Raw genomic sequence first — 21,793 nt, forward strand, 5'->3', positions numbered from 1 at the left:
GAGGAGGGGGAGCTGGTCTCTCAGCCACTTTGCTGAGCTTTGGCCACAGACTGAGAAGTCAGTAGCAGAAAACCCTGAAATATGGTTTTCTTAGAAAATTAGAAGGACTAGTTGTCATTCCTTGGAGATGCCTGTTGAAAGCAGGGGTCTGGGTTTTGGAAGCACGTAGAGAGCCAGGGAAACCAAGATGAGGTTGAAAATTACCCCAATATGTGGACGATCCACACAGCTCGGAACAGCCACGGCACTGAAGCTCGACTTGGTGTTTCTGCTTCAGGCCTGGGAGAGGGCAGAGACCTTCCAGAGCAGTCATCCTGTGTTGGGTGGGGGATGGCCTCTGCTGCCAGCCAGGTCCAGGGCTGGGGTCCTGGGGGTGCTCGTTCAGCAGGCTCAGTGTTGGGAGCGCGTGAGGTGCCGTGCGCACGGAGGGCTGTGTCTGGAGAGGTCAGCAGGACTGCTCAGGCACTAGGGAGCCGGTTAAGAATGGGAGGTGGGGGCGCCGCCCTCGAAGGGTGGGAGGTCATGGCCCCTCTGGGGTGGCGGATCAAGCAGAGCGTCCGTAAGTGGATGTGTGGCTGACTAGCCTCCAGGTTGCCGGGCAGGCTCCCAAACACGCAGGGGGCTGTGCCCATCAGGGAGCGGGGCAGGCCCGGAAACTGCCCACTGGGGACAGAGCGACGTAATTGAAAACCAGGCACTTGTGGGGGGTTTCCTCCTTTAATTATCCTTTAATTATCAAGCAGCTGACCAGCACAGTGGCCTCAGGCAAGGGCTCTGGGGTGGCCCGGCTGGTGTGAACCCTCATCCTTCCGTTCTCAGGCAGTGTAAGTCTTGAGTACAGCACTGGGGGTCTCTCTCTCGGATCTTGATCGTAACAAGACTGAAGTCAGAGAACTGGATGAGGGGCAGAGGAGCTAGGACATCTGAGGCTCTTGGAATGGTGTGTGGCATGTGAGAGGCGCTCAGTAAATACCGTCGTCATGAACCAGATCCCTTCTTTCCTGTTTCCAAGTCCCTGGGTCCCACTCACCTTTAAAGGAGCCCGTGACACGTTCGCATCTCCCAGATGTCCCCCATCTCCCTGACCTTTACGGAAGCTGTTACTTATCTTTCCCTTGCACCCTTTGTCATTCCAGATTTGGCCATGATGAGGGGGTTCCTTCCTGTCCCTGGTAGGATTTCCCTGGGCAGGGCACCCATTCCTTCCCTGGGGATTCAGGGGGCGGTGATGCATTTTGTACTTCGGGATGGTCAGAGAGGACCCCTCGTAGCCAAGCGTGCCATTCGTTCGTGTGTTTCCTTATTGAGTTTCCACGGACACACTGGAATAAAAAGGCAGCAGGACCCTCCCTACCCCATGCAGGGAGGGTTTGCATCACAGTAATGGGTGTCCAGAGAAAAAGCCTTTGCAACACAAAGAATTTTCCTGCTCTGTCTTAATGGCCAGGCTTGTGTTCACAATTCATTAATGCAGAGGAGGTTATTAATGGCTGAGGGAGGCGCTTGGGTTTGTTCTGGGGAAGTGCTGGCCACACGAGGAGTGTGATGGGGGCAGGCGAGCCACAGTCCACGGAGGCCCCCTCTCCCTGGTGCACTTAGTCGGGCTCCCTCTAACCTGTGATCGGGAGAGCGGGTGTGCGGTGGAAGCTAATTACAGCCGCCAGCGGAGAGCTTTCATAACTCAGGCTGTGCTCATGCTTGGGGCTCACAGTCACTCTCCTGCACTGGATGGGGGCATCCTGCCCAACTTTTCTGAAATTGGAGGGGCGGGTGGGAGGGTGGGGAAGCCTGAGGGCAAGGCGGGCCCTTGGTCCTTAGAGTGAGACCTGAGGGGTGGGCATAGCAGCAGAGCAAGGGAATGAGGTCTGACCTCTTCTTACCCTGCCATCCCATCCCCTCCTGGGAAGCTGAGGCGGCCCCTGACGTCCCATGCTGGAGGGGCTGGAGGCAGACAGCCCGGCTCCCACCTCCCCGCTGGAGCTGCTGCGTTCAGGCCTCGCAGGCTGGGAGGATTCAGGAGCTGTTATGTGCCAGGGACTTGCTCCGTGTTGGCATGAGGCGGGCACTCAGAAGCTGCTAGCAGTTGGAGTAGCAGTTCTGGTCCCGCATTGTGTGTACGAGGAACAGGGGAAGGCGAGGGGCAGGGTGTCCGCTGTGGGGGACAGGGTCTGGCCATATCCTTCCAGAGAGCAAGGCACCTTCATTAGTCAAGAATGTGCCTTCCCTGCCTCACACTGGCTTTGGCCTTGGGCTCAAGCCAAGACAAAGTGTCTGGATTCTGGGACTGCAGGGACTTTATGGCCCCATATACATCTGTCCACCAAGGCTAAACTCTGGGCTGGAGGCCGTCTCTTCCCTCTCCAGCATCTCCCCACTATTCCTCCTTAATCTCTTTTTCCTTTGGGTTGTGGCAATAAAAAAACATTAAAATTTGTTTTATTATGAAATATAATATTCATGAGAAAAATTCATAAAACATGCAGCTAGAGTTTAGTGACCTATTTTAAGCACCTATGTAAGGACCCTCCGGGACTTTGCCTGCACCCTAGAAGCTCTCCAATCCTGGACCCATTTTCCTCCCCCAAATGAGAGCACTGTGCTGACTTTTGCCAACCACCTAAGCAGGCATCCTGAAACATTACTATTTAGGCTGGACTTTTTTGAACTTTACGTATAAATGAAATCATAGAGAACAGATTCTTCGTGTCTCCTTCTTTGGCTCCGCATAATGTTTGGGAGATTTATTCTTGTAATTAGGCTTAGTGGTAGATTCTTTATGATACGTGTATGATGAGGCCATCTGCAGATAAAGACAGCTGGTCTCTTCCTTTCAAATCCTTATGCCTTTTATCTCTTTCTCTTGTCTGTGCCAGCCAGAACCCCTAGCACAGTACTGAATAGAAGTGGTGACAACGGGCATCCTTGCCTTATTCCATTTCTTTTGTAACAGCTTTATTGCGATATAATTCACACACCGTCCCATTCATCCGCTGAAGTGTGTAGCTTAATGAATCTTAGTATATTCAGGGAGTGGTGCAGCCGTCGCTAAGATCAACCTCTGAACATTTCCATCACTGTACCTGTTAGCAGTTACTTTCCACTGCTCCCAACGTCCCCAGCCTTGGGACACCATGGATCTCGCTGTCTCTATTGGTCGTGGACATTTTTGCAATTGCTACCGTGGACTTTTTGTAGGAATGGAATCATACCATATGTGGTCTTCGTGACCGACCCTGGCCTATTCTTGATCTCAGGGTTTCACAGTCACGCTTGTTGTCTTTTCGTTTTGTTTTGTTTTAGATATCTTTTATCAAGTAAGGATAGTTTCGTCTCTCCTCGGTTTCCTAAGAGTTGTATTTTAATTATTATTTAAAAAATCATGAATGTGAATGAACGTTGAATTTCATTGAATACTTTTTCTGGGGCTGTTGAGGGGATCACATGATTTTTTTTCTTTCTCAAATGTATTAAGACAGTAAGTTACACTGATTGATTTTTTTTCATGTTAATCCAACTGTGCCTTTCTGGAATAAACCCACATTAGATGTGACATGTCGTCCTTCTTAGATAGAGCTGGATTCCGTTTGCTGGTTCTTTGCTCAGGGGTTTCGTATCTGTGATCTTGGGGAGATTGGCTTGGGATTTTCTTAGAGTTTCATTCCAGATGTCAGTGCTATTTTCCTTTGCCCCCAAACTGAGTATAATGAAAGCAGCAGTAGGGCTGCCTGGTTGTTGTACTCTCTGTCCTGATTCTGAGGACTGGCGGGACTCAGCCAGGTGGTTCTGCTCCTGCTTTGGTCGGGGCTCTCTCATGAGTCTGTGCTCACATGGCCGCTGGGGCTGGCACCTGCAACATGGGGTCACCCTTCCCTGTCTGGGGCCTTGGAGGGGATGCTGGGAGGCTGGGCGCTCTTTTTCTCTCTCCACGTGGTGAGCTTGGAATGGGGTTGAATGGTGGTTGATTCCCAAGCATGGAAAAGCAGAAGACGCCAGACCTTGTTGAGGCGTACACCCACAACAGGCACAGTGTTGTTTCTGATGCATTCTATTGATTTAAGCTGGTCACAGGGCCAACCCAGGCTTGAGTGGAGGGGCTTGCACACAGGTGTGAATGCTAGCAGGTTGCTTCCTTGAAGGTCCTCTTTGGATACTGAGTGACACAGAGATCAAGAATACTCTGGTATCGTGATTTGAATTGGGGTGTTTGTTTTTGAGCCTTCCTTGCTTCCAATCCTGACTATAAGCACTTTAAGGGTGATGGCCCTATCTGACTCACTTCTAAGTCCTTCCAAGCCACTCACCCTGGCCCCAAATATAGAGTCTGGTGCAGAGTAAATGGTAGAGAGGTTTGGCTAAAGAAGGAAAGCAGGTGATGCTGCTCCAGGTGTGGGACACTGACCTCACCAGCCTGCTGGCCATCTGTTGGACCCCAGAAATAACTGGGCCTTCCTGTTCTTCATTCAGCACCCACTGAGTACCCCACTTTGTCAGACTCTAAAGCAGAGGCCAAACCTCTGGTGATGAGTTAGACACATCCTGACTTCAAGGGAGTGACAGGCCAAGTGTGGGCTTGGAGAGACAGTCAACAAAGAATTTCATCTCATGTGACACAGTCATATGCTCTCACAGAGACCAACAAGGGCTGGGAAGGTGTCGGGGGAGCCATGAGGGGAGAGGACATTTTTCCCTGTGGGAATGAGGAAGCCCTTCCAGAAGCAATGTTTCAGTTGGGCATAGGAGTTGCCCATTGGGTGAAAGGACCCCAGGCAAGAGAACAGCATGAGCAAAGGCACTGAGGTAAGTAGGCCTAGGGTGTTGAGGAAAGGGCAAAGCATCAGGTTGGATGGGGCCACATTCCCAGGAGAGGATGGCATGGCCTCAAGGTGAGCCCAAGTTCTGGAGTCGGACTGGCCACGGCCCAGAATTGCTCAGAATTGTTCCTCAATGGGAGAGCCTCTCAGCCTCCAAGGCACAGTTAAAGAGTTCTGAGGTGTGTGCAACTCCAAGAAAGCAGCACAGCCCTCTGGGGCCCTTGGCTTGTTTGTAAGGACATAGGTATTTGGGGAGCAGGGAACCCAAGGGGCGGAAGGTAGCCACTTCTTATGGGGAAAGTGGTTGGTTCAGCCCTAGCCCTCTCCGTGCCTAGTTGATGTCAGGAAGACAGGGGTAGAGAACCCCAACACTAAGGTTTGTAAGGAATCTTCTTAACGAGTATGTTACCATTCCTGAGTATAGTGGGGAAACTGAGGCCCAGAGAGGGGACAGGACTGTCCAAGGTCACGTAGTATATCTGTCAGAAGTAGGACAAGTCAGGGACCCAGGTGTCCCATCATTCAGCTCCCCACACCCTGTATCGATTCTGTTCCTTTTACAGGCACCTGCTGTCATTCTCTGGCTTTAAAAGCTGCAACTCACTTTCCAGAAGCCATTTCCTATGGGTGCTGATGGGTTTGCCCTTCCTGCTAATCAATGGGGCCCTGGAGTGCAGGGAGCTGAGCAGAAGGTTTCTGGCTTGTGCCCAGAGGCAGCGGGAGAAGCAGCCTGCCCGTGTCAAGTTCTGGCTGCCACTCGGAGGAGGGAGGGCTAACTGGCATCGGGCTGCCCAGAACGCATGCCCCTCTGCTCCTTGGGCTGTGCCAGGCTTCTTGGATCTTGGTGTTGTCATTTTTTGTTTGCCCCTTCAAAGAGGTCCAAATGGAAAGGGGACCCTGGTGCTGGGCCCTGAGACCGTCCCAGCACAAGGAATGTTTGACTGCACTGCCTCCCATCAAGGAGCATTTCCTGAACAGATGAGCAGATGTCAAGAGAGTGGGGTGTACAAGTGCTAGGTGGAGTTCAGGCAGGGGTGGGACTGGGCGTCAGTTCTAGCAGAATAACCTTCCAAATTAGCCTGGGGATTTTGACATGAATCAGACTGAGCAACTTTGCCATGAGCACTGTTTCTCTCCACAAGGTACCGAGGAAGTTTAGAACCTGGGGGATGGTAACTCCGAGGACCTAAGTAAGGTATGCCAGCTCAGTCAGGAAGGAGAGACTCCTCCTCCTTTTCTGCCTTTCCCAACTATTCAGTCTTTACTTTGTACCCAAATGGTACATTTCAGTTCTGGCCTCAGAAGTATAGGGGTGAGTGTGGGGGAAGGGTGCTTACAGCAAGTTTGGGAGGTGAGCTGGGTAAAAAACTCAATAATAATAATAATAATAATAATAAAAATAAACACAACTCATGGTGAAAGGCAGTATAAGCCATAAAATGGAGATGGGACAAAGCACATAAGGCCTTCTGAGGTAGAAGACATTGGGGTATGAATTTGACCTTGTGCACTTAATTATTGGTGAGCATGCATAGCTATAGCGTCTAAAAATCTGTGCTTAAATGTGGTAGGCATCTACCAACACCGCACTCATGCCCAGGGGCTGTTATTACAAATCACAAAATATATTTACCATCTATCTATCTATCTATCTATCTATCAAAAGACATCAACTATGGTATTGTGTTAAAGGTGTCATAAATCCACACACTCAGTTCCTTGTTCAATTCTGTTACCCTTAACCTGAACTTTCAGCAAGAAATCAGTGTGCGAGAGCTTTACTTGTAACCAACATTGTAGTTCACGTGCCTTTATGAGGAAAATGTGCTATCGACAGAGACGAGACAGAACTAACTTAATTTTTCCTGTCAGTCTCTATAGTAGATCAATTAAACTGTCAAGGAGATCAAATATTTCAGACTGTATTTATTACATTAAGTATTTATGTTCAGGCCAAGCCTTTAAAGCATGATGTCATGTAGGAATGTAGGCCGATTAGATCAATTCAGCAGAATTTGCTGTAACTTAATGGAAATCTAATTGTGTGTTTTAATTTAGTGTCCAGGAGGTAGTGTGTTCTCCAAACAAAATCATTTTTGGGCTGCGTTTTAGGGTCAGATGCTCTCACGCAGACACTGGCCATGGCACATGTTCGTAGGGCCAGAGGGGAGAGGTTGTGGTCTTTTAGGGGGTTCGTCTGCTGGCGGGTTGGTTGTATCCCATGCTTGGGATGCTTAGGGACTTGCTAACCTTGGACCACACAGAACGGTAGACTGACCAAGTGTTCCTGGTGGGTTTTCCAAGGCACTTCGTCTACCCCAGTTTCACTGGTCAGCGTAGACCCAGGCCATTAATAGTTATGGAGCTGCACCTGGGTGCCGAGGCCATGGCCCTTATTCCTTGACAATTCCAGTGGGACTCCGTCCTAAAGGAGAGCATCCATTCTCATCATCTGAATGGAAGAAGGCTGGAAATCACAAGGCACAAAAAAGACACACCATTTTCATGACCTTAATACCTGGCCAGGCTAGAAAGAGTGGAAAATACGGTAAAACACAAAGAAACATATAAAATCACTCACACCCTTGGTATCCAGAATCAACTGCTATGAATATTTGGTATTGGTACATTTGTTATCTTCCCATCTATAAATATATATCTCTAATGAATTTGTATATTTTATAACTTATTTAGAAATTAAAAATTTTAAACTAAAAAGTTTAAATTTATCAATATTTTCTGCTTATAAATTTTCACATGTATTATACCTATGATCCTACATGGATATGACATATGGTTGTACATGGATGTGTACATATATACACACAATGTGTATATATGTATGTTTTATGTACACATGGATATGTACAAATAACACATACGTATGTGTACCAAAATGGAATCCTATTGACTTGTTTCTTAACCTAATTTTTAAACTTAATATTTCATTATTATATGACATTATGATTAATTTTTTCACGGTGCTAAGTATCTTCCTATAATATAATTTTGTCATAGCTTTAGTGTGTTCTCTGTGGGTGACCCCAACTTACTCAGCTCCCTATTGTTGGGCCATGAGGTTGGTCACAGTTACCATCACTGTATGCCACACTGGACTGACTTACATTGTAGCTAATTTAATTTTTAACCCATTCATGATTTATACATTTTTGAAAGATTAAAAAAAAAAGGGAAAAAAACCCCTAGAGCCCCAGCTCTGGAAATCCAGTAGTTAAAAAAAGGACACCCCCCCTTTTTAAAAAGATTTTATTTATTTATTTGACAGACAGAGATCACAAGTAGGCAGAGAGGCGGGCAGAGAGAAAGGGAAGCAGGCTCTCTGCTGAGCAGAGAGGCCAAAAAAGGACACTTTTAAAGTTCATCTTTCTCCTCAAGATTCTGTTGGCAGAATAAATTATTTTGGTTTTTGGTCTGATGGGAAAGGCTCCGCTGAGGACACAGGACATCCGAGGACACAGTGTGGTGGTCGGTTGGGCATCTCTCAGGCCCAGGAGCAGAGCTGGTGGGATGGTCCCCCCACACTCCCTGACTGTGGCGGAGCTCACGGCTCATCCTGGGTGTCCCGGGGGAACACTCACAAGGCCAGTTCCTCAGCGGGTGACTGAAACGGATCGGTAATTGGAATAAGTTGTGAATTGTGACTTAGAATTACCCTTTAATTTGTATGGAGTGAGAGAAATAGTACTAGGTGTGCTATGGAATGTCTCCCAAAGGTGGGTGTATCACCTCCCCTCACAGACAAGGAACCTGAAGTGTGGATGGATGGCAAGAAACCCCATGACAGGTGCACAGTGGGGCTGGGGGGGCCAAATTTCAAATCCCCCTTTCTTCCGCCTCAGAGACAGGCTGCATCCGGCTTTCAGGTCCCAGAGAAGGCCTGTTGTGGTTCTCATTTTATGGAAACTTGATAATGGATGACTCGAGTTTGGGGTAGACATTTTCTTGAGGGTCTTGGTTACCTCCCTGACAAAATAAAGGGGGGGGTGTGTGGTCCTTCTTGTGGTTGGCTCAGTGTCTCCCCATCACTAACAGTCGCAGGAAGTTGCCAAAACATTTTCAGATGTCATGTCTCTGTGGCGGTTCCTGCTGTGTGGGTCAGAGCTGTCAGGCCATCCTGAGGTGTCCCCCTTTGCTTGCTTGTCCCGGTACTGGCTCGCTCCAGGTTACTGTGCATTTTGAGTTTTTTGGCTGTCATAAGTTTGTGTGCCTCTTCTCAATATTACCCATCAGTGTGTCTGCTATTAGCAGGCACATTTCTCTCTAGTTTGTGGTAGTCTTTTAAACCGAACCATTTATGTTGGAAGTGCACTTGAAAGGATCGTCAAATACTCTAGTGAGGGCCTTGAGTATGGCTTTTCAGGGACAAAGTGCATGAGCTTTGGGGTCTGGATTTTTACTTGGTAACTATTGGTTCATCTGCCATCCTGAGCACACCAGAGGACGAATCTCTATTTTGTTACTTCTGGTTTTCAGTTAGGGTCCGGGTCGCAGAAGTTATTTGGGCACGAGGCATTTGGGGAAATCTGGTGATGCCATTGGTACTGTGGCATCATGAAGAAATCAAGAGTTAGTTTTATGAGAATCCTATTTGTGGAAATCATTTTTTTTCTTTGTTAAAAAAAGGGTGATAGGAGTTAAGGGAGATGCTGGTGGTTGGGCAATTTAAGTTCTATCACCATGAACTGAAATTCTGAAAACATGTTGAAGTTGGAAGGACTCAACTTTATAATTCACTTTCCATTCTAAAACCACTTCTTTTTGTTGAAAGGGATTTAAAGCCTTTTCTTGTCCAATAGCCCATATTGTGCATGAAGATTCTCTAACGTCCTGTCAGGGGCTTCAGGGTCTGATGACCAGGAACCTAGCGAGCCCTCTGCATATGCATAGCATGTGATGGTAAAGAAAGAAAAATTCTGTTTTTCTCATACTTTTGGCCATTTCTTCTCTTTCACCCCCGTCACTAAGAGAGAGATAGTCAGAGAGAGCTACTTCATGTCCATTGTGCCCTGAGGTCAGCTTAGCTAAGTAGCCCCATTTCTTCCATTTTTTACTTCTCCCTCCTCTCTTTCTTCCTTTCCTCCTCCCCTCTCCCCTCCCTCTAGTCTGATGGTCTGACCATGACAGAGAAGAGAAAGAATTTATCCTCCTTTCCCCCACAGTTTCTGCCTCTGTGAAGGCAACCCATAACCATATGGTGTCATCGTGGGCTTACCGAGAAGTCCTATCGACCACATGCTCCACTAAGCCCCACCCCCTCTGTACAGTTGGACCCTTGGCTACAAATCATAGACTTTATACCTTTCCCTGATAAACATTATCACGTTAGATTTGTCTATTTGTTTGATTTTCATCTTGTTCTATTGTAGAGATTGCCTCTCTCTGTCTTGCCCGTATCTACATTCTGAATTGGCACATCTTCCAAGTTGTCTTCCAAGTAAGGGTAGGGCAAAGAGAGTGATTTCCAATGGTTCCTCTGCCTCTGTCGGCATTCCTCGATGTGGCTGTTTGGATGCGTAGGAGTTCACCTATAAACATTGACCCCTTTTGAAGGACACTTTCACTATAGTTCAGACTTGGGGTGTAGATGAGGAAAGAGGATGACGTCTGCCAGGGGCTGTATGCCAAAGAATCTTGTTGGCCTGAATGCCTGTCTCAGGGTCTGCCTCCCTGCTGTGGAAATGTCTACCCCACAGGCATGAAGCAGAGTCTGGGGCAGAAGCCCAGCTTAAGGAGGTATATAAGCCATGCATTCCTTCCTTAGCCAAAGACACAACTGGCGAGGTGGGTTGAGGGCATAAGCCCATGGATGTGAGGTGATATGTGGCTGGGGTGGGAGTGCTTGGCCCGAAGGACTTCGGAGGTCCTCATTCACTGGAGGAGCCTTAAAGAAGTTCGAGAGCCATGGGCAGTCCTCGTGATCCTGATGACCTTGACCCGAACTCTCTTTTGGCTCTTACAGTTTTATTTATAAGAATGTATTTTATTTTATTTTATCTTTAATTGTGTTAAAATATGTAGAAGATAAAATTTATCATCTCAACTCTTTCTAAGTGATAATTCAAAGGTATTCAATATATTCCTTTTGTTGGGCAATGATCACCACCATCCATCTCCAGAACTTTTTCATCTTTCAAAGTTGAAACTCAGCCCACTGAACAAGAACTTCCTATTTTCTCCTTTCCTCAACCCCTGACAACCACCATTCTGTTTTCCATCTCTATGAATATGCCTACCCTGGGCATCTCATGGACAGAGACTCATGCGGGATTTCTCTTCTTGTGACTGGCTTATTCACTCAGTATAACGTCCTTAAGGTCCATCTATGTTACAGATGTGTCAGAGTTTCCTTCCTTTTTAAGACTCAACATTTCACCTTTGTATGCATAGCCCTGAGAGCTAACCACAGAGTGTCCCAGAGTCATTGGGTTCCTGGTCCTCAGTTTCCCCATCCATCTGGTGTGGGGGGTGAACTAGATCACGGGCACAGACTCTGCCCCTTCCCATAGCCTTGGTTCTGTGAGTTAATATATTTCTCTTATTGCCGAGTCTGGCTTTTGAGGACCAAGAGTGAAGTTATTGGTGGCTTCCTTGGGAGCCCACCGTGTGACCTTGTAGGCTGTGGATCCCGGGGAAAGAGGTTCTGTTTTGTCCCAGTGGCCTTCTTCATTCTGCAGGTGGCTTATTCCTCACCGAGTCACAGACTGTTTAACTCCCTGCTTGACGCTTACATTGGAGCAAAGCCTCGCTGGAGGCAAGAATCAGCCTGACCTTCTCGGGCTGCTCTGACGCAGGGCCGGCTGCCTGGGGCAAATCCTGAGGACTGTGGTCCCTCCCAGGTTGCTGACGGTCCACAGCTCCAGGCAAGCTCCCCTCAGACTTTCAGTACGGACCCGGCTCAGTCTCCCTAGCCTCTTCACTGGCCCTCCTCAAATATGCCTCTTCTTAATATTCATTTACAATTGAAAGTAGTGTTTCTGATTTTTAAAGAACTTCACATTTGTTGTAGAAAAATGAGAAGAATTCTAAATAGACACAGAGAGGAAAATGTCCAGTATTCCCATCATTCTTTGTGTATGGTCCCCTCACACATGAGCTCCCTTTGGGAGGGAGACCTGGAGCGGATCCCAGTCCTTGGGTGGCTCCTGGGGCTCATGGCACAGACACTGTCCCCGCAAAGACTGCCCCTCCCCTGCTGAACCGCCACTGGTGTTATCTGTGCCGAGTGAGGGCCGATGGGAAAATGGACTCGGGACTTGACCCAGCGTGATGATCTTTTTGTTTCCTGCTGGTGGTAATAGCTCGAGGCTAGAAGCCCACCAGGGGTGTGGGGTTGTGACATGGGATCTCAGAATTCCCTTTGTAAAGTTGGCCTTTGTGATTTGTCCTACGTTTGTCCTAGTGTCTGCTACCAGCTCAGAACTGAGGTAGGAGGCCACAGCTCTGTTTCCACCTCCTGTTACTGTGCTGGAGAACTGAAACACCGCTGGAAGGTTCTGGTCCCACCTCTCAGTAAACTATACAAACTCAGGCCGGTTAGTCCTGGAGCTTCAGTTTCCTTACCTGGAGAGTGGGGATGAGTAACGCACACCCCTCAGGGTGGCCGGGATAGGGACAGGGGGCCACCGTGGGGGCTGGTAAATGTGAATGTCCTTCTGTCTCTGAGCAGGCTTGGAAAGGAAAAGAGAGATGCCCCAGTGTGTTTGAGGGGACAGGAAGGGGTCTGGCTCTGGCATGGGGAAGCCTGTCCCTAGGAAAGGAGGCGGGAACATCCCCACGGATGTTTCTGAGGCTGCCTCATGAGCACTGATCCTCCAAACGGGCACTAGGTCTGATGGCCCTCCCTGCTTTCCTTCCTTCCATGGGTATTTTCCAAGGGCCTGGCCTGTTTCAGGTACTACGCCAGGTGTTGGGGACAGAGTGCTGAATGAGACAGGAAGATACTTAACCTGACTTAACCTGTTGGGCATCTGCAGTCTCTTGAGGGGGAGAGACAGACAACAAAGAAGTCAACAAACCATCAACGATCCCCCTACCATTTGTGGCCAATGTTGTGGGATTTGAGCAGAGTGGAACAGGACCGGGGAGCTCTAAAGAGAGAGAGAGAGAGAGAGGTGTGAGGAGACTATTCCAAGGAGAGGGCAGGGCTTTTCACTCACAGGCTGAGCCCAGGAAAGCATCCAAGTGGGGGTGGAATGAGTGCTCTTCTCAGACAGAGGGACACAATGATTGAGGAGGAGGCCCCCTGCCTGGTGTGGTCCCACTTGGCCACTTACTATTCACCCTCAGTCTCCTCATCTGAAAAGGGGAGAACTCTGGGTAATACAGCTTTCTGTGGGCTCTGCTGGGCTGCTCAGGGAGCATGTGAGGGAAGTCCCTGCCAGCACACGGGGAGGAGGAGAACAGGATGCCAACCCAGGCATGCAAGGGCTTGGAGGCCACTGGGAGGAATTCGGATTCATTTGCAAATAGGGATTTTGGTTCCCCGGTACAACTGATGTCTGGGTCTGCTTCTTCCAAAGCCGGTGAGCACTTTCAGAAAGAGGTGAGGGACTGGCTTTGTGGTGCCCTCCCTTGTCAGAAGGTTGTCCATCCATGTGCGGCCAGTGGGCATGGCAGATCCAGGTCTCAGGCCTCAGGGATAGGCACTAACCCCCAACTGCCCTTGGCAGGGTCATGGTGGTCCATCTCTGGCTCCCCTGGGGGACTCTGGCTTTGGAGCTGGACGGGGGTGACTGGGTGGGGAGGGGCATGGAGCTGTGGGGATGGGCCTGTCCTGCAGGGATCACACAAGGGGGCCCACCACTTGTCCTCTCTTGGGAGCTCAGAAAAATCTCTCAAAGTATGTTATGCCACCAGCTGAGTCTACCCATTGGGTCTGGGGGCAAAGTCTGTGTGATTTCTGCCCCCACGCCTGCCTGGGGTCGGCAGCTGGAACACACGGGTGTCCCTCAAGGAACAGGGGTGGTGCCAGCCCTGCTGAGCGCTGCTCACTTCTCCCCTCAGAACTCAGATGGGCAGCAGGACCACGAGGTTCCAGACTCTCCCCATCCTCCTCCTCCACAGGCATGCCCCCCCCCCCCACACAGACAACATTCCCTGTTTGCCCCCATTTTAGGAATGGCCCCTCTGTTCATTTGGATGCGGAGTTGAGCCACGCCACCCTCCCCGAGGACCGCTTTACCCCCCAGCCTTCCCACCCTGTCCCCCACGCAGAGAAGCCCGCAGCACTCTCTACTCCAACCTGCTGAGGTTTCCTTGCCCTGAATCCTGCAGTCTGGCTCTGATGACCTTGACCCGCCTGCTTCTGCCCTCACCTGTGGTCTCTGGCTTCAGTCAGTCTGAATACCCTGCTTTTCCCTGAACTGGTGACCTTCTAGTCCAACGTCCATGCCTTTGCACTGCTCTTCTCCCTGGCTGCGTGCTCTTTCCCGTGGCTGTCACCCTGATAGGTTGCCCTCAGGTCTCTGCCAAGCACCATCCGTGTTTTCCATAGCACGTGTCACCACCTGCCTTTGTATCAGGGACTCAGGGCTCCGGTGTGACTCTCCACTAGACCTGCAGTCCTTGAAGATGGGTCCTGCTGCGTGGTTCCTGGTAATGGTCACTAGGGTCTAGAAGAGTGCCGGGTGCTCACGGAGAGTCGTTGAATAAATGCATGATTGAGGATGACCCGTCAAGAGGAAGTATCCTCAAACTGAACCTGGCAGAGGGGTGAGCCCAGTGTGTTTCTGGGTTGGTTTAAATCCTCTGGCCAGCAGGTCGGGGGCCACGCCATTGCTCCCAAGCCCCGTTCCACGCATTGGACCTATGCTAAGTGCTTTCCAAACTGATTCCTTCAGAGGTTCTTAAAACTCAGTTCACAGTGCCCTGAGGGTCTCCGTTAATTTTTCATGACTCTCTTGGGTCCTCGGAAATACCTAACAGTTTTGTTCATTAAATGATTAGGTCTAAGCAGCTCAGTGAGTATTAACGTCCCGGCAACTTAGGAGCCATTTGAAAAATGGTGGGGCTCCCTTTTGTCTTCAAAGGTTGAAGACGTCTCTGCAGTGCCCCCGTGAGTTCTCAGGGGTGCTTCAGCACTTAGTTTGGGGAGTGTGGGATTTCTTCATTGGCTCCTCATAACGATCCTGGGAGGTAGGTATCTTCCCATTTTGCAGAAGGAGAAGCCAAGACATTGGCCTAAGGCCGCCCAGTTGGTCTGTGAGGAAGCAGGACTGGTCAGGTCTCCCCAGCGCTCTGATGATTCCTTGGGTTATCAACCAGATTTCTTGCACTGGGCCCATCTCTGGGGTCCTGAGCACCCGTCATGTCACCTCTCCCTTTAGGATCCTGAACCAAAGCAGAATCGGTTGGCCCCCTCGCCCCCACCTCATGTCCTGGGAGACAGAATGTGGGCACTGATGGCAGCCTGTTGTTTTTCCTCCTTCAGGGGGCCCGCTGTGCTCTTGCTGTGTCCCAGACCCCATGGGGCTGTCATTCCTTCCCACCTACGGCTGCCAGAGCAACCGCACGGCCAGCGTGGCCGCCTTGCGCATGAAGGCCCGCGAGCACTCCGAGGCCGTCCTGCAGTCGGCCAATCTCCTGCCCTCTGCCAGCAGCAGCCCCAGCCCCGCGGCCAAGCCGGCGCCCCCCGATGGCAGCCAGGACAAGAACCCTCCCTCCAAGGAACACAGTGAGGGGGACAAGAGTGTATGAGGGTCCGGAGTGTCCAGGCCCGAGGCGCCCTCCCCCTGCCCCCTGCTTCTCCCAGCCTCAGCCCCTGTGGAAAACTCTCCAAAAAGCAAACGAAGCCTGCGGCCCAGGGCCTCCTCACGGACTCAGGAAGGGAAGTGAGACCCACAGCTCCCTTGGCATCTGGAGAGTGCCTCTGGAGTCCTACTGGCGGGGCTGTGTTGTCCTGGCTTCCGGTGACAAGTCCAGACGGAACTCGTGGGCACCAGAGACCACTCTGTGGTGAGACCCCTGGGGTTTCCATCTGGGCCCAGAAGTGTTGGAGGGGAGTAGAGTTGCTCACCCCCTCACTTTCCTGTCCCTTTCCTGGGCCGCCTTTGAAGGTCTTACCAACCCAAAGAACTGCGGCGTGGGTCATCCTTGAGAGACGCCCCAGGCTGAGTCTTGTGCTCTGAAGTAGGACTGTGCCCCTTCCATGAAGAACCAGGAAACTGGTGTAATCCCAACGAACTCTCACGGCCCTCCACTGAGATTAGCAGCAATGCCCCCCCCTTTCTCTTGTTGAAGGGTATTAGTTGTAGGCTGAGTTAGTTTATAGAGGGTGAGAAGACATAGGGTGAGGAGGGGAAGGCACAACCTGTCCTGGGGCAGGGGGCCCACTGGGCACTTCCGGCCAGGGAGGCTGGGCCAATCAGACAGGCCACCAGCTCCGTGAACTGGGGCCACCATCGTGACGGGCAGGCACCGAGCTAGTGTGGGCTCCCACAACGAAGTCCCCCTGCAGGCCCCACCTCTCTGGACCAGACCTCTAGGTTGGTGGACAGTTAACCAGTGGAAAACAGTCCTCTGATCTAGAGAACGCCGAGGGTCCTTGGAGCAGGAGAAAGCTCCCACGAACATCTCCGACATCTGTACACATCTGGATGAACGACCTTTCTTCAGGTCCCTGGCACATGGAGGGGCTTCCCCAGTTGTGTTATTTATTGATTTATTTTTTTTTTTTACAGAAGGGGAAAAAAAAGGTAGGAAGCAAGAGGAGAATGGTGTATGTGGAGAAATGGAGCACGGGGAAGAGGGCTTCCTTGTGGTGTGAAGAGAATTCATTCCAAAGGGCCAGATTTCGTAGAGATTTCAGTTTCGATCTCCTGGGTGTGTTTTCTCTCATGTGGATAGTAAACTCGAAGAGATCCAAGGGAAAATGTGCAATAGCGTGAGCTCTGTCACTCCCTGGCAGGGGGTTCGGTACCTGAAAAGTTGCGGTCTTGAACGGCTTACTGATGGCGTTTCCATGCAAACTGTTATTGGTTTTATGACAATTATTTTCCTCTCAGTTATTATAATCAACATGTTCCACCTTCGGATCGCCCTGCTCCCCTTGTCACCCCCCCCCACCTAGAAGCCCCCCACTGGTACTCCCTGAGTGTAGTGTGCCTCGTTTCTGATGATTGCAAAGCATTTGATAAAATACACTGTCTCTTTAAAAAGAAAAAAAAAAAGTCAGATCCTTCTTCCTGCTGTATCTTGCTTGTTGAGTACCAAGATGAAACGATTTGCCAAAAAGCGGCAGAGTTGCTTCCGTTTCCCTGTAATTACGAATGTTGGGTTGAACGCTGTAAGCTCAAGCCCTTATGTACACTAACTCTTCAATCTAATTGTTTGATTAAACTCGTATTTCCTCCAGAAAGGTACATAAATAAGTGAACTGTTGAGCAAATTAAGAATACTTAACAGCATTGCATCTGAGAAGTAGTTACGCTGATTAAATTTTGTGTCCTTGAGGACTTTCAGGAAATTACTTTTGATCGTCAATAACACAATTAAGTAAACTACACACACATTAGCATGAATAATTGATAAGAAATTATGTATTACCACGAAGCACTGATTTAATAATTCATGAGGCGACACTCTAGTGACTGTGCAAAACTGGATAACATCGAAAAGTCTGCCTGATGTTACTGAAAGAAAGGAGAGAAATCAGCACCAGACCTCTGCAGACACACCGAGTACTTAGTTTTGTTGTACAAAGGCAAAAAGTAACCATGCATGATGTAGTTTCTGTTTGTTGAAATACCCGAATAAATCTAGAAGAGTTAAAAAGAAAGTCAGAAAGAGCCCAGGGTCTCTCTTTGTTCCTCCTGGCCCTCGGGCTGCAGGCCGGAGTGGAGAATGCGTCTCTGCTTTGGCCTGCACGAAGTTGGAGATCTTTCCGAAGCTTCCAGACGGAGGGCTCTGCGGCCTTGGCTCAGGAACCTTTGAGCAGATGCCAGGACAAGACCTGGGTTCTGTGTGGGCCGGAGCCTCCCCCTGAGTGCCAGTGCCTGGGGGACTCAGTCCTTCTGTCCTGGGACAGACGGACCGATGGATGAACACGGCCTCGCTGGATCCCCTTCCAGACTGTCCTGGGTGAAGTCTCCCTTCTGGCAGTGAGAACGGCCGTCGATGGAGCCCCTACAGGTTGTCCCATCTGCAGAAGTTCATAATGTGACTACAATAAGGCCGTTGGGCTTCAGGCTGGGAAGGAGGCACGGGTCCCGGGGATTGATTAATTGATTATTATTATTATTCATTTATTAGTTGCAGCCCTTTGAAGAGCTTTCCTTAATGCACTTCAGGTTATGGGAAAAGAATCGAAGTCACGGCAGGGTCAGCAGCCCTCCTCGTTGGGACTGATGAACTGCCGGGGTACGGACCAGCCGTGGGGATGGCAGGGAGCTGGAAGCAGGAGGCCCTGGCGTAGGACAGGAGGCTCAGAGCCTCCCTTCTCCATCCTTCCATTGCAGTTTATTTAGGAATACACAGTGCCTGGCCTCTCGATTGCATTGATCTTCCTTATTAATAAATAATCCCCATTTATTAAATTCTGCCACCATCTCATTGCCTGGGAACTTTTCAGAGGTTCATTCATTTAATCCCAGTGACCAATCCACAAGGCAAGTAGCGCTATCCCCATTTCACAGACGGGCACGGCAAGGTTGGACAAGTTTTCCAAAGTTACATGGGTGGTAGCCTCCAAGGAAGCTTGGCTTCCTTCTCTGTCACACAGGGAGAGCTAAATCAATGAGTTAAAGAGATTAACTGGGCTCAGTCCTGAAGCCCCAAGACCGGGTAACCAGGGCCAGTTTGTCTGTATGGGTTTAACAGGGAGAGTTGAGGTCACTTGGTTTTGCCTTTGCTTGCTATCTGTTGACTTTATCCTAGGCTGGCCTGCGGAGGGGAGAACAAGCCACCCAGCATCTCCCTCTCCTGGGTCCATCCTGGCAGGGGCAGAGGTTAGCCTGGCCCCATTTTATCTGCCCCTGTGCTAGCACGCTTGGCCTTAGCCTCTGTGCCAACCTGCCCAAGGGCAGGCCCAGCAGGGATTCCCAGTGTTGATGGTGCCCGGAACTTCAGGACCCCTCAAATGGCTTTTCCAGCAAGAAGGGCATCAAAAAAACCGTTCCCCATCACGGAAACTCTCTCTTCTTAATTTTCTGGCCTCACCAGGAAAAGAGAAACTTGTATGACTTCAGAACCTGACTGGAGTGCTCCAGAGAGCTCCTACTTATTCGAAATCCCAGCTCTCATTGGCTGTGTTATCTGGGCAAGTCATTTAACCCCTCAGTGCTTTGGTTCTCCCTTACGGAAAATGAGGATGATAATGGAACCAGGCTCATAGCATTCTTTGACGATGACATGAGTTAATTGCTCAGTGGTCATGGGCTCGGAGGAAGTGCAGTATAAATCTAGCTCCTGTCCCACCAAGCCCGACACATCTCAAGGGCTGGAAGACCTTTGGCAGGTAGGAAGCTCATGTTCTCAAGAAGGAAACACAGCCGGTTGGCTCTTAGCTTGAGGACATGCCTTCCTCTGGAATCTTACCCTCCCACATCCCACAGAATTCACTAAGGAGGTGGGTGTGGCCATCCCCAATCCCTCTGCAGGCCCATTCTTGCATCTTGCCGGCTGGGTCTTGGGTCCTGAGAACTTGGATGGGAACCCGCGGTGCCTGGAGGCAGGTGTAGGCGGCCAGGGCAGGTCAAGGGAAAGAGAACGTCTCCATGAAGGCTCTTATCAGTTCAAGTAATAGGAACCGCTGAAGCCAGTTTAAGTCAAAAAGTGATCTTATGAGGAGGATACAAGGTATGCCATGTAGCTCAGGATGGCTCGGGTTCTAGTCCTGGGCTCTAGTGGGCCAGGCGTCAGGGACCAGGGGCCATCAGACCCACCCTTCTGCTTCTCCCTGTCTTTCTCCTACAACTCTACCCTCACTGCTTTGCGGCTCACAGAGCACCTGGCTCAGGCCGGCCCCGAGGCAGAGGTTCACTGTGGTTTTGGAGCGTCTGCTAGATCCCCAGGAGAAGGAATCTGCTTGAGCCGGCTTGGGCCAGGCATCCACCTCAGGTCCTACCAGGTGTGGCTAACTGTGGCTGCTCGGCTGTGCCTTGGGAGCGGGGACAGCATTCTCAGACAGGAGGTGCATGATCTGAAGCGTGCCCGCTCCCGGGAGACCATGCTGGAGGCACAGAAGGGCACAGGTGTGGTGGAAACAAGCCTGGCAGAGGCAGGTCAAACCCAAGGATGAAACTGGGGCTATCAGAGACTTACAATATTTGTTTTAAAAATGGTAACACAGCTCCATTTCTTGGCCCTACTCTTGGACACAGCCAGACCTCAGAGAACCCAGCATGGGTTGGTTTTCTCTCTGGAACTTCGCCAAGCACCCTGGTTGTGATCTCACGTGCAATGTGAAACACTGCAGGGTGGGGATAGGGGGTGGGGGATGGGGGCAGTGCCTGGGCCCCATACCCAAGAAGTTCGTGGGTCCCAGGGCTGTGGAACACTCCAGGTGTTCCATTGTGCCATCTCCAGCTACCTGCCCATGTCTAACCCACCCCTCCAATCCACCCCTCTCCGCTCCCCCGCAATGGTCAAAGCTCTGGACTCTGAATCTGGGCCCTGGGGCCCTAACACCCCGCAGTGCTGTACTAGGACAGTGGGCTGAGTGCTGGCTGGTAGGCCCCAGGCATTTCCAGTCTTTGTGTTCAAGAGGAGTAGCTGCTTCCTTCCCCCCAGCATGAGCGGTTCTCCTGGCCAAGCCAGGCCCAGATGCTCCCTCAGTCCCATGTCAAGAACCAGGATCCATCCCTGAACCCACCAGGAAGGACATTTTAGAAAAGGGCCTGCTCTTGCTTGTATATGGACTTATTTTTTTTTTAAGATTTTATTTATTTATTTGATAGAGACACAGCGAGAAAGGGAATACAAGCAGAAGGAGTGGGAGAGGGAGAAGCAGGCTCCCCACTGGGCAGGGAGCCTGACATGGGGCTCAATCCTAGGACCCTGGGTCATGACAGTGAGCAGACCCTCAATGACAAGCCACCCAGGCGCCCCTGTAGATGGACTTTTAAACCACCTTTTTCTGAGTCACCTCAAAACAAAGCAAGGCGTGCTGGTGGAAAGCAGCATCATCTGGGTATCCTAGAAGCAGCTTCTCTTTGCAGGCTGGGGAGGCTGGACCTCAAAGTTGAGCGGTCTCTTGCTGCTGCTGCTTGCCATCTGCTCTCAGCCTTCTGAGCTGGGAGGTTGGCCCCCGAGGGACCAAACACCTTCTCTTCAGAGCCTGGCTCTGTGCAGATGGGCTACTGCTCGTTAGTGCTCTTCCTTAGGCATTGGCGGCCTGCCGCGGGTTCCCTCGACCCTGCTGGCTCCATCTGGGTTCCAGAACTGGGGCAGCAACCCGGGCACATGGCAGTGCTGGGGCTGTGGCTGCAGACCCTGGCCTGGATCCGCTGGGTGCCCCAGATGCCATGGAAACCCGTATCCTGGGATGCCCGTGCTGCTGGTGGGAAGAGGTTTGCCAGCTGTTGAATGGCTCTGAAGCCCTGCCTGGGGGCTCCTCCAGCTCCAGCAAAGGATTCAGAGAGCGTGGGGGGTGCAGGATGAATTGACCCAAGCTGGGAACCTACAGGGTCAAGGGCTGCCTGGACTCTGCCAACAGGGCACGTGTTCCTAAGGGGCAAGGCCGCATCCTCTGGTAGCTTCGTGCCTCCACTCGGCAGAAAGGAGCAGCCCTGGCCCTAACCCCTGGTTCTGGAGTCTCTGCTTTGAGGCCCAGTGCCCCATACATGGTAACACCCCAGTGGGGTCATAGCAGTGTGGGGCAGGCAACACTATTAGCTGTGTGACATTGGGCAAGCTACCTAGCCTCTCTGTGCCTAATTTCTTTATCTGTGTCGTGGAAATAATAATCCTAATTTCAACTTCACGGGGTTGTTGTGTGGGTCAAGGGAGATGATGCATATGAAGGC

The 21,793-nt window shown here is 50.6% G+C and overlaps 1 protein-coding gene across 1 annotated transcript in view; it reads left to right on the plus strand.

The window, feature by feature from the left end:
* Window positions 1–15,527, plus strand: part of DRGX (dorsal root ganglia homeobox) — a gene marked incomplete at both ends in the record, with an annotated part of 29,101 nt that extends 13,574 nt beyond the window's left edge. Inside the window, one exon of the mRNA XM_080823532.1 lies at window positions 15,262–15,527. Coding sequence (XP_080679658.1) covers window positions 15,262–15,527 — 266 coding nt within the window. The remainder of the gene's footprint in view (window positions 1–15,261) is intronic.
* Between the last annotated feature and the right edge of the window lie 6,266 nt (window positions 15,528–21,793).

This window comes from Martes martes, assembly GCF_963455335.1.
Source record: "Martes martes genome assembly, chromosome: 14".
Taxonomy (NCBI): Eukaryota; Metazoa; Chordata; class Mammalia; order Carnivora; family Mustelidae; genus Martes; species Martes martes.